Source organism: Jaculus jaculus, chromosome 1 (genome assembly GCF_020740685.1).
Source record: "Jaculus jaculus isolate mJacJac1 chromosome 1, mJacJac1.mat.Y.cur, whole genome shotgun sequence".
Lineage (NCBI taxonomy): Eukaryota > Metazoa > Chordata > Mammalia > Rodentia > Dipodidae > Jaculus > Jaculus jaculus.
This window is the reverse complement of record NC_059102.1, coordinates 334,602,097-334,616,792: the sequence shown is the minus strand read 5'-3', so window position 1 is coordinate 334,616,792 and position 14,696 is coordinate 334,602,097. Positions and strand designations below refer to the sequence as shown.

At 42.6% G+C, this 14,696-nt stretch overlaps 1 protein-coding gene and 1 pseudogene across 7 annotated transcripts in view; one reads left to right on the top strand and one right to left on the bottom strand.

Moving 5' to 3' along the window:
- Positions 1-14,696, bottom strand: part of Rps6kc1 (ribosomal protein S6 kinase C1) — a 221,657-nt gene that overhangs the window by 48,432 nt on the left and 158,529 nt on the right. For 6 of the 7 annotated variants that reach the window (XM_045156300.1, XM_045156306.1, XM_045156325.1 and 3 more), the window contains 2 exons: positions 3,377-3,424; positions 2,165-2,297 (listed from right to left, as the gene is read on the bottom strand). The exons of the other annotated variant lie outside the window; for it this stretch is intronic. In XM_045156300.1, the coding sequence (XP_045012235.1) occupies positions 2,165-2,297; positions 3,377-3,424 (181 nt within the window). The remainder of the gene's footprint in view (positions 1-2,164; positions 2,298-3,376; positions 3,425-14,696) is intronic. 7 annotated transcript variants of the gene reach the window in all.
- LOC101594632 lies at positions 6,554-6,716 on the top strand (annotated as a pseudogene).

The following is a 14,696-nucleotide window of genomic DNA, read 5'->3' as shown; positions in this document are numbered from 1 at the left end:
CATGTACAGCTTCCAGACCTGTTCTCACACTGGTCCAGGCACTTGGACCTCATGGTCAAATGGATGCTTCTGCCACTTACAGCTCATCTTAAATGTCACCATCTCAGTGAGGAGTCCGTGACTATTGAATCTAAAGCAGTCCCTGACCATTACTGCTGGACTGCCCCACATTTAAGATGACCGTGGCCTCTACTAGCATCCAATCTCCACTGCTTTCTGTTTTCCCTTGACCTGCACATCAGGCATTTAACAGATACTGTTGCTCCCGCCGCACCTGCTATTCCACCTCGCCCAACATATGCTCAATACACTCGCTGACTAGTAAGTGAGCCAACCGAGAGCTCTTATTTCCTGTAATGTACTATCTTAGTGTCAGGAAACTTCTTAAAACAAAGCAACGGACACGTGATAAGGTCAAAGGAGATCCTCCTTCCAAGTTTCAATGACCTAACACAGATTCCATGGACACATGACCATTCTGAATGAGGGGTATTCGCAGGACAGGGAAAGGGAGGCGTGAAGATGAACCCAAACAGGAGCAACTTGGAGGCTAGTGCCTACTGAGCGCTGCAGCCTTGATGCCAGTGTGAAAGCAAAGCCGCGGCTTCTGCTTGAGGAGAAGAAAGGGAAGGGAGGGAGGGATACGATGGCAGAGGAACACTCAAGTGTGATGTGGACAAGGCAGAGGAGGAGGATAGAGCTGCAAATAACACGGTGAGCCGCGGTTGAAATTCTGCCACAGATAATCTCCACCAGGAGCAATCCACACTAGGAAACAGAATACTGACTATAATTACATGCATCCTGCTGACCTTGTTCTAAATTACTATGGATTATGACTACGCAAGTTATTTTGTTCCACACCAGAGGTGGCTGTATTTTGCTATCAGATGACATGACCTCTAATTCAATAATGTCTGTAATGCACTGGTATACTCAGATAAAAGCTGTCTATAATGTCTGAACAAAGGTGAATTAGTTATCCAATTCACACACGCAATTAACTCTCTTAATACCTGTGAGACCATGGAGCCCCTTCTGAATTTCCTATTAGGCATTGCATATGGAGGTCTTCCCTCATCTGCAGTTATCTTGTACTGTACTTCATAATCAACAATATTAGGAGTTTACTGCCTCCATCAAAAAATATGCATCAGTTATCAACAGAGACCTTATCCCAGATAGCAATGAGATTCCTTTTTCTGAGAAAATGTATGAAATTCAGATGTTTATGCCTACTGGTAAAGCATAATAGTTCTTTCTCTCATAACATGAAAATAATGCCCTCATGATATGGAAAGTAATTTAAAATTTCCTCATTATTTTAGGAACACCTAAGCTGGGCATGGTATTCCAGCACCCCAGAAGCTGAAGTGGGAGGATTGCTAGGAGGTTAAAACCAGCCTGTGGTACAGAGTGATTTCCAAGTCAGCCCAGCCTAGAGTGAGACCCTCCCTCAAAAAAAGAAAAAAAATCAACACCTCTTAGAAGCACCAACAGGCTATGTCATTTAAATTTATATTTGCAAGCTATATTCATTCTAAATAAAAGAATATTGATTTAAATTCAAGCGTTAATGGGCAAAACCAAATCAAAACATGAAATTTTTTTGGCCACCTGTTTCCTCTACTAAGAGCCGGAATTTCATAAACAGTTTGAAGGCAGAAAGCCCTGTGCCTCTGCTTTGTATCCATATGTGATGCCAATGGCTGTGTTCATGAAAACTCAGAGCAGAATAACGAGGTAATGTCAAATGTTAAGCAAATACCTTGCCTTCTATGAAAAGGAGCTAATTAATTAATTCTTCAGGGGATGTTTTTCATTTCAGTCATCTAACATAAATGTATCCTTTCAGTTGAGGTGAGGGGACAAAATAAAAACCCTTAAAATCAAATCTGGCTCTCAGCAGGCATTCGCATCGATGCTGTCACTGCACTTGATGAATTCCTGAGTAAGGAGCCATCTCTATGGAGGACCACTGTCCACAGTTCAAACAAATCTGCTGTTCACTTGGGTTTTCAAATCCCAGAGCAGGGAGGAAGAGCCAAGGAGCAGGGAGCAGTTTCCTCCATGGCTTCATATCCCCTGGGTGCTGACGTAGCTGTCACAGAGAGAGCGTGGCGCAGCCGGCCCTCGGCACTGCAGACGCTAAAGACAGACCAACCTTCGGCCAGCTGCAGCACGAGGAACACCGACTCCTCGGAGATGATGTACTTGTGCAGACACACCATGTTGGGCACGCAGCGGGGGATGATGGTCTTCCGGCTCCTGCTGAACTCACTGCTTCTCCTTAGACCCTGACAGAGAACAAAAAGGTCAGCTGTCCCCTTGGTCGCCTTGGGAGCCTGCTGTGCTCTGTGTTTATCAACCACACTAATCTATCCGAGGTACTCGGGCTGCAGAGAAACCACTCATCTGCTGCTCTGTGCCCCTCGGTCCCTGGAGGCTGTGCTGATGGCATCTGGCGTGAATCCAGGGAACGGAAGATGCCACAAAGCTGCCATTAAAATCAATTACGTGGGTCAGTGTTTTTATTAGCGATGCTCTCAAACTAAGTCATCAGGATGACACACGGTCACTTCTCCGTGACCTTCTAAGCTTTACTGGACTTCTGTGCATCTTTAGAGTGGCAGACAGTGTGAGAGCAATCAAATTCTCCAGGCACAAAACATATTTCTAGATCATGTAAGCAACTTTAAAATTCTATTCCAAAATAGCACAAAGGTTAGTACGGTCTTCTCTAAAAGAGCAAGATTTCTGCATTTCTAGTGCCACTCACAGGATTAAAAAGCAGGGACATGTTGGTGACAGAGTGCACTTGTAAAAAGAAAAGGAGTCCACATGTGTCCATGTGACTTTCTGCTTTCCCTCATCAGCAGAAGAAATACTATGAAAGAAAAAATATAATCAGTTCACTTCCAGGGTATCTTTAAAACATGTTTATCATAATCTATTCCAAAACCAATTTCAAACTTAAAAAACTGACACTTTTTTCCTCATCTTATTAGTTATCAAATGAATTGTATTATATGTTGAATTTGGGGACAGCAATGTAGTTAACACTTCTCCAACTACCTATAGAAAATTTTAATTCTTAAGAACTATAACTGTAACTAAAAGTGAGATTCACTAATTATATAAAAGGTATTTAAGATATATCCTTAATTCTTCATTATCCAATGTATCTCTTCTATGTTCTATAATGTAAAACTTTTTAAATAGACATTTTTAAATAGACTTCAACTTTGAAGAATGAAAAATAGATATCACCATAAACATAAAAGAATATCCAAACATACATGCAAAATTATTTTATTTGCAAAGCATAATTTGAAAGTAAATTTTTAAATTCACTGAACATATTAATTCTACTTACTTTTAAAATGAATGTCTGTTCTGTCCTTGTGTCCATTACAAGTAAAACCTACATAAAAGAGGAGCATGATTTTATAACAATATAATAAAACTATTACTTTAACTTTTGGAAACTAAATTGGGGGTGATAGCACTGAAAACCCCACACACTAAAATCTAACATTTAAAATTTAACAAGACCAAAACAGTCTTGTGCACAATAGATTTTGTTATAATTTCCTTTTCTAAAAGAAAAATGCTACAGCTTAAAAACATGGCTGTGTGTTTTAAAGTGCATTTCTTGAAAATAAATAGAGGGTTGAAGAGATGGCTCAGTGGTTAAGCACTTGCCTGTGAAGCCTAAGGACCCCGGTTCAAGGCTCGATTCCCCAGGACCCACGTTAGCCAGAAGCACAAGGGGGCACATCCGTCTGGAGTTAGTTTGCAGTGGCTGGAAGCCCTGGCGTGCCCATTCTCTCTCACTCTCTCTCTCTTTGCCTCTTTCTCTGTCTGTCACTTTCAAATAAATAAATAAACATTTTTTAAAAAACAAAAAAAAAGGTAAATAGAAATCCGGGCATGGTGGCACACGTCTTTAATCCCAGCACTTGGGAGGCAGAGGTAAGAGGATCTCCTTGAGTTCGAGGCTACCCTGAGACTACATAGTGAACTCCACATCAGCCTTGAACTAGAATGAGACCCTACCTCGACAAACCAAAAAGAAAAAGTAAATAGATAGAAGTGGTAGTATGTGCCTTTAATCCTGGCACTAAGGAGGCTGAGGTAAGAGAATGGCAAGTTCAAGATCAGACTGGACTATACAGTGAGTTCCAGGTCAGCCTTGGAAAGAGAGAGACCTTGTCTCAAAAACAGACAAACACAGTAAATATTTCAAACAAGTAATTTTCCCTCATGAAACAGATATGGCAACTAAGGAGGAGTGAAGAAAACTAGTAAAGTTTCAACTTTCTCCTGAAATATCTCTACCCCTCTTTTTTTAATTTTATTTTATTTTGAGGTAGAATGTTACTCTAGCCCTGTCTGACCTGGAATTCACTATGTAAACATCTCAGGCTGGCCTTGAACTCACAGCAATCCCCCTACTTCTGCCTCCAAGTGCTAGGATTCAAGGTATGCACCACCGCATCCGGCTCTCTTGAAATCTCGCCCTTGGCTCCTGTGGCTACTCAGACCTTTGGGTACTTGGGTACTGCGTCTCCACTATGTGCCTGTCCAGAACTCCTCTTTCTACCACTGCTGCCCCTCACAAGGTGGCCAAATCTGAACTCTCCTTGGCCTCCCAGGAGAGACCAGCTCTTACCTGGCCGGCAACAAAGGTCTCCTGGCAGTCGCCCCTCTCCCACCATGGTGCCCTGGCTCAGTTCTCAAAGTGGCAGCCACGGTCTTAAGTCAGCTAGAGCTCGTCATTCCTCTCACCTGACCCCATGAAAAAGCCCAGTTCTGCAAAAGGACCTCAAGTCCCTCCACCATCCCCATACTGCCACCCTCCCTACTGTCTCAGAGAAAATATTAGCGTGAATGCATGCCCCCCAGCAGATTCAGATGATTTATAAGCTTGTAATTTGGATTACCAGCCACTTGACTGGAAGAGGTATCACCTGGGGCTGTTCCTGGGATCCAGCCCTAAGGTGTTACTGGGGCAGGGTCTGATTTCCAGTCTAAAGTATGCAGAGTGAGCTTTGGCAGTCCGGCTGCTGCAGGTTCCTGCATGGTCGGGTTGATCTGCTTAGATCTGTGAAAGGGGACCAACTTCTTCTGCCATCAGTGGAACTTCTCCTGGATCTGTAAGCAATTTACTTCCTCCCATAAACTGGGTCAGTTTGGAAGATCACACCAGCAGCATGGAACTGACTGTAATAGTAAGAAAGTACCCTACTACAATAATTTTCCCTACATACTATGGCAAAGGCTGGCCAACTTTTTCTATAAAGGCTAGTCAGTAAAATAATCTAGGTCTTTCAGGCCCCTGAGTGTCTGCTGCCACATTTCAAACTGACCACTTCAGCCTGCAAACAGCCACAGCCTCACGCCGGCCACAAGTAGAGTTTACACTACGGGCGTCAGCAAGCGCTGCACACGAGGCCGCCATGGGGAAGGGGCGGCAGCAGCAGTCAGGGACCACTTGCCCGGAGAGAACATTGGGGCTGGGGTGAAACATAGGGTTGGAGATGGCAAATCCCATTTTACACATGATGCATGTAAGCAAACATGGTAGCTTCATCCTTGCCCTCTTGAGCTTCTGACCCACACTATTTCAATTTCCACTTACTTGCAATAGCACATTACACAGATTCCTCTGGGATGCTTCCCTTGTGCCCAAAGCAAAACAAACCAAGCCTGTTCATCCTACAGAACTGAACAGCACCACCCTCCATACAAGGTCTAACACCCAACACTCCCTAAGTCATTCTGAGCTCCTCCCATCATCTCTCTCACCTTGAGAACCGGTGACCACATCAGGCCAGTTCCACCTCCTCAGCACATCTCCTAACCTCCTCCTAATCTTTAATTGACCATGTTCTCAGTATTCACTATGTGTTATGTGATCAATGTAAATCCTATCAACAGCCAACAAGGCAATTCTGTCATTTCTATTCTACGCACCGACACTGTTACAGCTTCATGTGCACTGCCGTCATGGTCAGTGACAACGGCACCCACCATTGGTGAGGACTTCACTGAGATGGTCTTACAAAGGTACAGCAAGTGTTACTGCTATCCTCACCACTGCCCCTCACCCCGGAATGCTCCCCAGCCATTAGCAAACAAGTATTCATCTTTTCCATGTTCAGGTCAAATGCCACTCTGTCTCAGAAACACTGAGGATTTTCTCCCTCTGTTCTTCCGTTTCCTGTCACTTCTATCGCGTATCTCAAATCCTTCTACTTAGGTTTAGATGTTCATTTTCATCTCCTGACCAGACAGCAAGCTCTTTATGGGCATGTCCCAGGTCTCAGCACCATTATGTACCCCAGAGATGTCTCTTTCTCATCTCCAGAACCTGTGAGCAGATTATGTTGTGGTAAAAAGACTTCGTAAATATATGTCAAGTATAGACCTTAAAGAGAACCTGGATTACATGGGTGGGTTCCAATGAACCACAAGAATACCTAAAAGCAGAGAACTAGTTCTTGAAAAAAGAAGTGGGGTTTTTACTCTCTGGACTTCTGAAGGCACGATGGGTCACCAACGGCAATACTGGAGTCGCCCACAAAAATGTGGTTAGGGCTCCCGCTCTTGCCGTGTCTGCTCCAACCGCCACAGTCTGATCCAGAAGTAAGGACTGAAGGCAGAGTTTCCACCAGTACACAAAGGACATCAGCTTCAGAAAGTTGGACTAGGCAACCTTCCTAGAATAGATTATTGCAAGACCATCCTCCATATATACAGTGACAGATCATGCTAGTTCTCTGTACATAAACAGTGAAACCTCCAAGGAAGAGAAAAGGAAAGGAAGAGAAAAGGAAAGGAAAAGAGAAGCACAGAGGTGATGATAAGGAGAAATTATTCCAGTAGGAGAGGGCGGTATGGCTGTCAGCCTAGAGATGCCATTCAGCTGCAGGAGAAAAGGAACACATATGACAGAGGAAAACAGACTCCGCTGGGGGAGAAAGAGAGCTCGCAGGACAGAGCAGTCTGCTACCACACAGAATTGGCCAGAGCGGAGGAAAAGGACCAAGAAGGGTGTGCAGACACCACACCATTCCTCTACTGCTGAAGGGAGAAGCCAGGCTGCCCTGAGCAAATAAGGGGTGAAGAGGAGATGGGAGAGGATGACCAACTTAAATTTTTCAGAGTGAAGACACAACCGTAAGCATGTTCATGACATCATCAATTTAAACAAAGGTTTGCAGAACTAGCCATTCCTTACTGCCCTCTGAGCTGCATGCACCAGGATTCTTGAAACTCCAAAGCACGCAAATACATTCACAGGATCTGAATGAGTGCAGGTGAGGTACCACGGTCCTCTTTCTACACAGCTTTAATGAGCAGGGTGCTGCTTGTGTGGAGGCATTTAGGGATCCAGAAGTCTTATCTGTCTTTACATCAACTCACCAGAAAGCCAATCATTTTGCTTAGGACACCTTTACCTGAGATGCAAAATAGAATGCTGGTAAAGGTATGAAAGCGGGACAATCACAGTAACAACCCTTGACTGACAAAAGAGAATTTTGCCCTGCACAAGTCAGGGGAGAGCCCTCTTTGCTAGTCTCACCAAGCCATGAAGTATGAAGAGGATCCAATAAAAGGCCAAGGTAGGTTGGATAAACATGGCTGGGAGGAGCCATAGTCTGTGCCCTGACTCTTCTCCCACCCAGTTTGTTTGCAGCTAGACAACGTTCACATTGAGGCAATAAACACAAGAACATATGTGATTTTTTTAAAATGTGCCCTTTGACTGTCAATTTCTCCCAAACAGGTGTTGTCTAAATGATTATAAATTGGCCTCTGGATACACCTCTTCAACTGAGCCATACAAGGCTGGTGATAATATAATTAAACCTGAAAACATCAGGCTGGTGAATGCTTTCCATCTGTTTGGCAATAATGTTTAGTTAACAATAGTCTTTAGAAGAAGCACCTTCAACTTCAGTTCTTAGTTATTTATAGTGCCATTCTTAACACACCAGTACTCCTGCTAACAAGAGCTTTAGCCACTTGGAAATTATTAGCCATACGGCTGTACACAAAGAGAGATGACTGTATTTAACATCTGTATCTTTCCAAATGCACACGCTTCAACCTCGTTTGGAGTCGTTACCTAATGACAGTGCGATGGCTGCATTAATATCATAGTTGCATGCACAAAGATCATAAGGAGCCAAACACTGTTTCAATGCCAACATTGAGCCAATCTGTAATGAAGCTGTCAGAAGAAAGGACAAAATAATAGCTTCTTTAACCCTCAAACAGAATTTGTTCATTTGTAGGCTAGCACACATCAATTTAAAAACTGCTCATGGGTTTGCTCACCTTTGTAAGACAAAAATCTAATTTGTACTAATTTGATACAATTGTCTTTCTAATAAAGGCTCCTAAAACCATCTTTTATTTCATGATAAACCAAGTACTATAACTAACACTGTCATGATATAATTGCCCAGAATGGCATACCTTAGTCAAAGAACACAATTAACATACCTCTCCCTTTTATATGAAACACTGACTTATCAGCCCATGTTAGCATAAGGCTTGTCAGGAGACAGGACTCACTCTCCGTGCATGCCACATGGACAGCGCATGCTCCTGACCAGAGGGGAAGGCCAGACAGCCCAGCCTCTTTCCCTCAAAGACAAGCCTCATGTGTGTGTCATCCCAACAAAACCATGAGACTCGACCAATCTTCACTCACAACAGTCCTAGGAAGGGCTCCTGTTGACTGTCTGGTTGGTTCTTTTTGTTAACTAGATTGGGAAAGCCTGGTATATTTAATCTTTGCAAAAATAGGGAAATATAACAAAAAGCATCAAATGATAGTTTTTCTAAGTATGCAAAAGAAATTGGAAAGAAGAGATCTACTATAAGGGTAAGTTTTCTGCCACCTACAGTGGAGACTTATCAACACCCCTCTTGGATCTTTCAGATATTTAATTTAAATGTTGACACTGGAAGTCTGAAGTCTCCAGAAAACATTTCACCTTCATTTTCTTTAAAAAAGAAAGATTACCTGGTTATTTTGGGGGAGAGTTTGTCTTTATTTTGATGGCAATTAATAGGACTCTACAAGAGTCAACAGGATGTTTAGGAAAAGCCTATGAGGACGGTCATATTGGACAGACAGAGCCTGTCCCCTTCATAACGCCGCCGTACCACTCAACGCTGACTGGATGTGATCTGAGTGAAATCTCAGCTGTGCAACGCATTCTGCTGGAAGTCTGCACACAACCTCCCTGAAAGGAGGGGACCAACACAATAAATAAGACATGGAAAATTTACATCCCAATTTTGCAAACAAGACCTTTTCTTATAGCTTCAGATGAATACAACGATACTTCCTACACTCTCTTTTAAAAATAGGACACATTGCACGTGACAAGAATTAGCTTTAACAATGTCATCCCTCCACAGAAACAGCTATGGGCTACAAACCTAGGCAGTAGAACCTCACAGCCCTCTCCAACACCACATGACGACAACCAGCTGCTTACCAGTGTCAGCTGTAAAGCCACCTAATTTGGTAGCCGTACAAAACTCAACATGGAGCTGAAGTGGTGGCTTAGCAGTTCAGGCACTTGCCTAATAATGTGCCTAAGTACCCAGGTTTGCTTCCTCAGTGCCCACATAAGCCAGACGCATAAGGAGACCCAGGCATCTGGAGTTCCCTTTGCAGTAGGTAGAGGCCCTGGTGTGTCCATTCTCTCCACCCCTTCAAATAAATAAATAAATAAACAAACAAAATAATTTTTAAAAACTCAAAATATATTCCTACTGTTAATTTTTAATGCCATATGTTTACAAGGCATCGTTTATAAAAATTTAGCTACCAGAAATACAAGACAAGATTCCTAGGTGACCCTTTGGAGTCAATCATTCTCCCCACCTAGGTCTCTCTCTTTGGCATCACAAAGCCAGTGATGTTCTGGGTACCTGTGCCCACAACTCTGAAAACAAAAGATGCTGCACTCACAGTGTTCATTCATCAGAAGTTGTAGCATCAAGAGCACTGGCCCTTATCAAGATACTTCACTCATGTTAGGCCATGAGCCAATCTGTCCTTGGTTTCATGAAAGTGCTCAGATGAGAAGCAAAACTGTAAGACCTAAATTTGGCCTGGATAACCATAACTCTATCTCAAGGATCTACTTTCAGTAGTAAAAGCATAAAAAGTCCTTCTAGGACTTAAGAGGAATACCAAAATATATATATGTATATTTGGATGTAACCAGTGGTTAATTAGGATGAGAACTTCTAACAGAGTACATTATTATGATGGAACCAAGTGGGCAGATGCACAAACTCTACCTGGTTCAGAGCCCTGAGCTGGCTGGAGCAGAAGCAGCTAGATCTTCAGGCTTCTCCTGAGTTCAGAAATACCTTCAAAGGGAGAGGACAGCAGACCAAACCTCCAAGACTGTGTGAAGACAGTGCTCAGAATTCAACCATAATTTAAAATAAACAAGCATCTGTGACTTCTAAACTATCTCCTACTTCAATTTACCTAATTATCTCTATGTCTCAAGGATTGTCAGGAAGGGACAAAAGAAAACACCAGGTTAAGGAAGCCCAAGTAACATAACACTAAACTGGTAAATAACCTCTTTATTCGTAAGAAACAACCCACCTTAATTTTCTTGAAGTGCCCAGGCACTTGCACAGGTTCAGTGTGCTAATTGTTAATTAGAAGACGGTTTAGCAGTGGAAGCTCTTTCATGTGCACTACTGACTCTTCATCAAACGGTAACTTTCCAACTTGACACCAGCCTAGCCGGTGGCAGCCTGAAGGTTTACCATCTGCTGCTACCCAAAGTCACCATGGCCACCTTCAGAACATATGCATCAAAGCCCCAAGATAAGAGACTGAGGAAATACTGCCTAAGTCAGCATAAGGGGGATGATGAACCCAGAGGCAGGCAACGGGCAAGCTACCAGAAAATGCAGAGCATCGGGAACCAGCAGTCACCCACAAAAAGCACCCAAGGTCACTGGATTCCAGCAGCAGGAAAAGGCAAGAGAAAGAACTACTAATGGAATGTACTCAAGTCTTTTCTTTGCAAGCACAAATATTATGATCCCCTGCAATCTTAGTCAAAATAAGCTTGTGCTAAACAAATGAAACACAAAACTGAATATGCTTATCTAGCCTATGAATAGCAATAAAGGCACATACTGTCTACTCATCCACAAAAACAGGACATTTGCTTTGGAAGGTCTCTCTTCCGGGCACTGTCATACCTATATTCCAAACCTAACCCAAGGAAAACACCCTTTGAGACAAGTTGAACATTCCAAAAAATACCAATTTAAAAAATCTAATGTCTGAGTACTTAAAATGTCATCTAGCCAGACATGATGGCACACACCTATAATCCCCACTCAGGAGGATCAAAGACTCAAGGCCAACCTGGATGTCATCTATTTAAATAATGATCACATTTAGCACAGTATTTTATATAAACTTTACATACACACACACACACACACACACACACACACACAGAGAGAGAGAGAGAGAGAGAGAGAGAGAGAGAGAGAGAGACAGACAGACAGACAGACAGACAGACATAAATATTATGGTAGAGCATAGCTTTATTCAATTATAACACTGAATACCTGAAACCTATTCATCTTAATAGAAATTCATTGACATGAACATTTCTTGTACTTTATCTTTGTGTTTGCTTTTGAAAAGACACTGAGTTTTAAACATAGGAAAAAAATATACAAAATCTGTTTTAGAAATTATACTGAATCATGTTTTAAATATCAGTTTCAACATGGTAACCATGCATTTAGTTTGTGTGAATTCAAATCTTTTTATTATTATTATTATTTTAACTTTTTTTTGTATATTTGAGAGCAACAGACAAAGAGGCAGAGAGAGAGAGAGAGAAAGAGAGAATGGGCAGGCCAGGGCCTCCACCCCACTGCAAACGAACTCCAGATGCGTGAGCCCCCTTTTGCATCTGGCTAACGTGGGTCCTGGGGAATCAAGCCTTGAACTGAGGTCCTTAGGCTTCACAGGCAAGTGCTTAACTGATAAGCCATCTCTCCAGTCCCCCGAATTCAAACCTTAATCCAGACTGTTTTTTCAAAATTCCCATGGGGAACCAGTAATAAATTAATTTAAAACTAAGGTACTGTTAAAACACTCAGGTAAGCTGGATATGGTAGTGCACATGTTTGTTTGTGGTTTGGGGGGGGGTTGTTGTTGTTGTTGTTGTTTTTGGTTTAAGGTAGGGTTTCACTCTGGCTCAGGCTGACCTGGAATTCACTATGTAGTCTCAGGGTGGCCTCGAACTTGCAGCGATCCTCTGCTTCTGGAGTGCTGGGATTAAAGGCGTGCACTACCACGCCCAGCTTGGCACACGCCTTTAATCCCAGCATCGGGAGGCAGAGGTAGGAGGATCACTGAGAGTTCTCAGACTCCATAGTGAATTCCAGGTCAGCCTGGGCTACAGTGAGACCCTAACTCGGGGGAAAAAAAAAAGAACAAATGTTATGCAGCTGAGGACTCTCATAATAGGGCTCATTTGTACTGCCCTTTACTTTCACCTAAGTAACATGACCGTAACCTGCTGGGCTTCCACGTGCACTTTCCATAACCCTATACTCAGTAAGAATGCCCATGCGGGCTTGACTTGGACCCACGAATACTTAGGAACTTGAATAATAATTATGACAATTTTTTAGGGATCATGGTTTATCATTGTGACAATGGCTAAAAATAAAGCAAATGCTGCCAAAATAACTTGCCATCTACAAAATGTTGACAATATATTATGAATCATAATGTTACAATTTTGGACAAAGAAAATAAGCATATTTTGCTACTGATAAAGTAGATTTGCAAATACAATTCACTCAGAATTCAAAGGCTAATCATTCTTCCATTGTTTCATTTCCCCAAAGGGCAGTAAAGCATGGCTGACAAAGTCTTTCTCTGACAGACTGATACTGGGATGAGAAGAGATTTTTAAATGTTTCTGCAGCAGATCTTGACACGGTTCTACAGTTTCTATGAATACACAAAAGGCCTAGAAGAGTGAACAGTCTTAGAAGAGAGTCATAGAGGAATGGTACTACCCAACCCACGACCTGCTCTGAAGCTTCGGTTATGGTTATCGAGAGGGCACGCTACTGGCTAATCCAGAGACGGTGGTAGAGTACTTGCTGAGCACGTGCAAGGCCCTGGGTTCAGTCACAAAAGCAACAGTGAGAGGGCAAGGGGGAGAGAGAGAGAGAGAGAGAGAGAGAGAGAGAGAGAGAGAGAGAGAGAGAGAGAGGGAAATATCAATGATACATCAATGGATCTGAAATGTCCCCCAAGGACCCGTGAACTCATCAGTGGCTACAGAGCTCCTAGTCCCTATGTGTGTGGCTGTGAGAATGCAAAACTCTCTACCTTCTTCTCAATACATGTGTGTGGAAATGAGAATGGGGAATTTCTATACTTTCTTCTCAAGTTTGTTGTAAACCTACAACTATTCTAAAAGTCTTTAAAAATGTGTGGGGTCTCTTATCTGCCTACAAGTCACTTGGCCAAACTCCTCAATTATGGTGCAAATTGCTAAATGTCATCATGCCCTAGTAGGCAAAATACAGGTTAATCCTCAGTCAATAATCTGGCAGCAATTATTTCAGCCATAAATCTCTTCCATTCCCAGGCACCACGTGTCAGTGCCTGACAGCCCTTCCTCAATGATGTCTCTCACTAGGACGGGAGGGAGAACTCGGTGAACAATAACCCTACCACAGAAACAGCTTTGATGTGTGAGGAAAGAGTTTTACTTTGTATAATTTTTCAAATCCTAAGCTATACATCTATTACTTCATAGAAGCTGCTTCCAAAGGACATAGTGTGTCTTTGTAAGAAACCGATATAAATATAGCAAAAGGCAGAATATAAAAGACAGGGAAACTGGGTTTAAAACAGAATTGCTAAAGAGCTAGGAAAAACAACCACTTAGGAGGCTCTTCTCAGATCTTTACACCTTTGTCATTCTCATTTGATTGTGTTTTGTTTTTGTGAAGAATTTGCCCAAGGCCATAAAGAGATTATGCTAAAGAGAGGTTAAAACTCTAAAGTTCTGGGCTTATAGGCTCAAGTTCAGCTCATGCCATTCAATTCCATAGTGAATCTATTTATTGTATTTCTCTAGTATAAATTCTCAAGTTCACTTGAGATGGTGGTTAGTAAATCTGGATGAAAATTCAATTAAGGCTATAGTCTATTGTGCTTAGCTTTACTCCTTCCTTGTTTTTGCTGCAAGAAGCCCAACATTGACCGCAGAGAGCTTCCTCGACTTCACTGTCCATTCATGGCTCTTCCTGTGCTCTGTGTGCTCTACAAATACGCCTGAATCCGTTCACGGCGCCTGAAAGCTGAGCTGGATCCCTGAAGAGCAGCGGCACGGCCACACAGCTCTGCCACACAGTGCACGGTCCACTGGCAAGTGCTCACTCAAGACTGAATGCACAGAACATCTTCTTGTCAATCAATGCAGGCCCCGCTGAGCTGCCAGTATCAAAGGTAGCCTGATTCCCACTTCCAGAGGAAAACAGTGAAGACAAGGAAGTCCTAAAACCTTAGTAAAATTAGTGAGATTAAACTTTTGTAGCGGATGGAGCCAAACTCTTGGTATTGGTAAAAACTTAATATG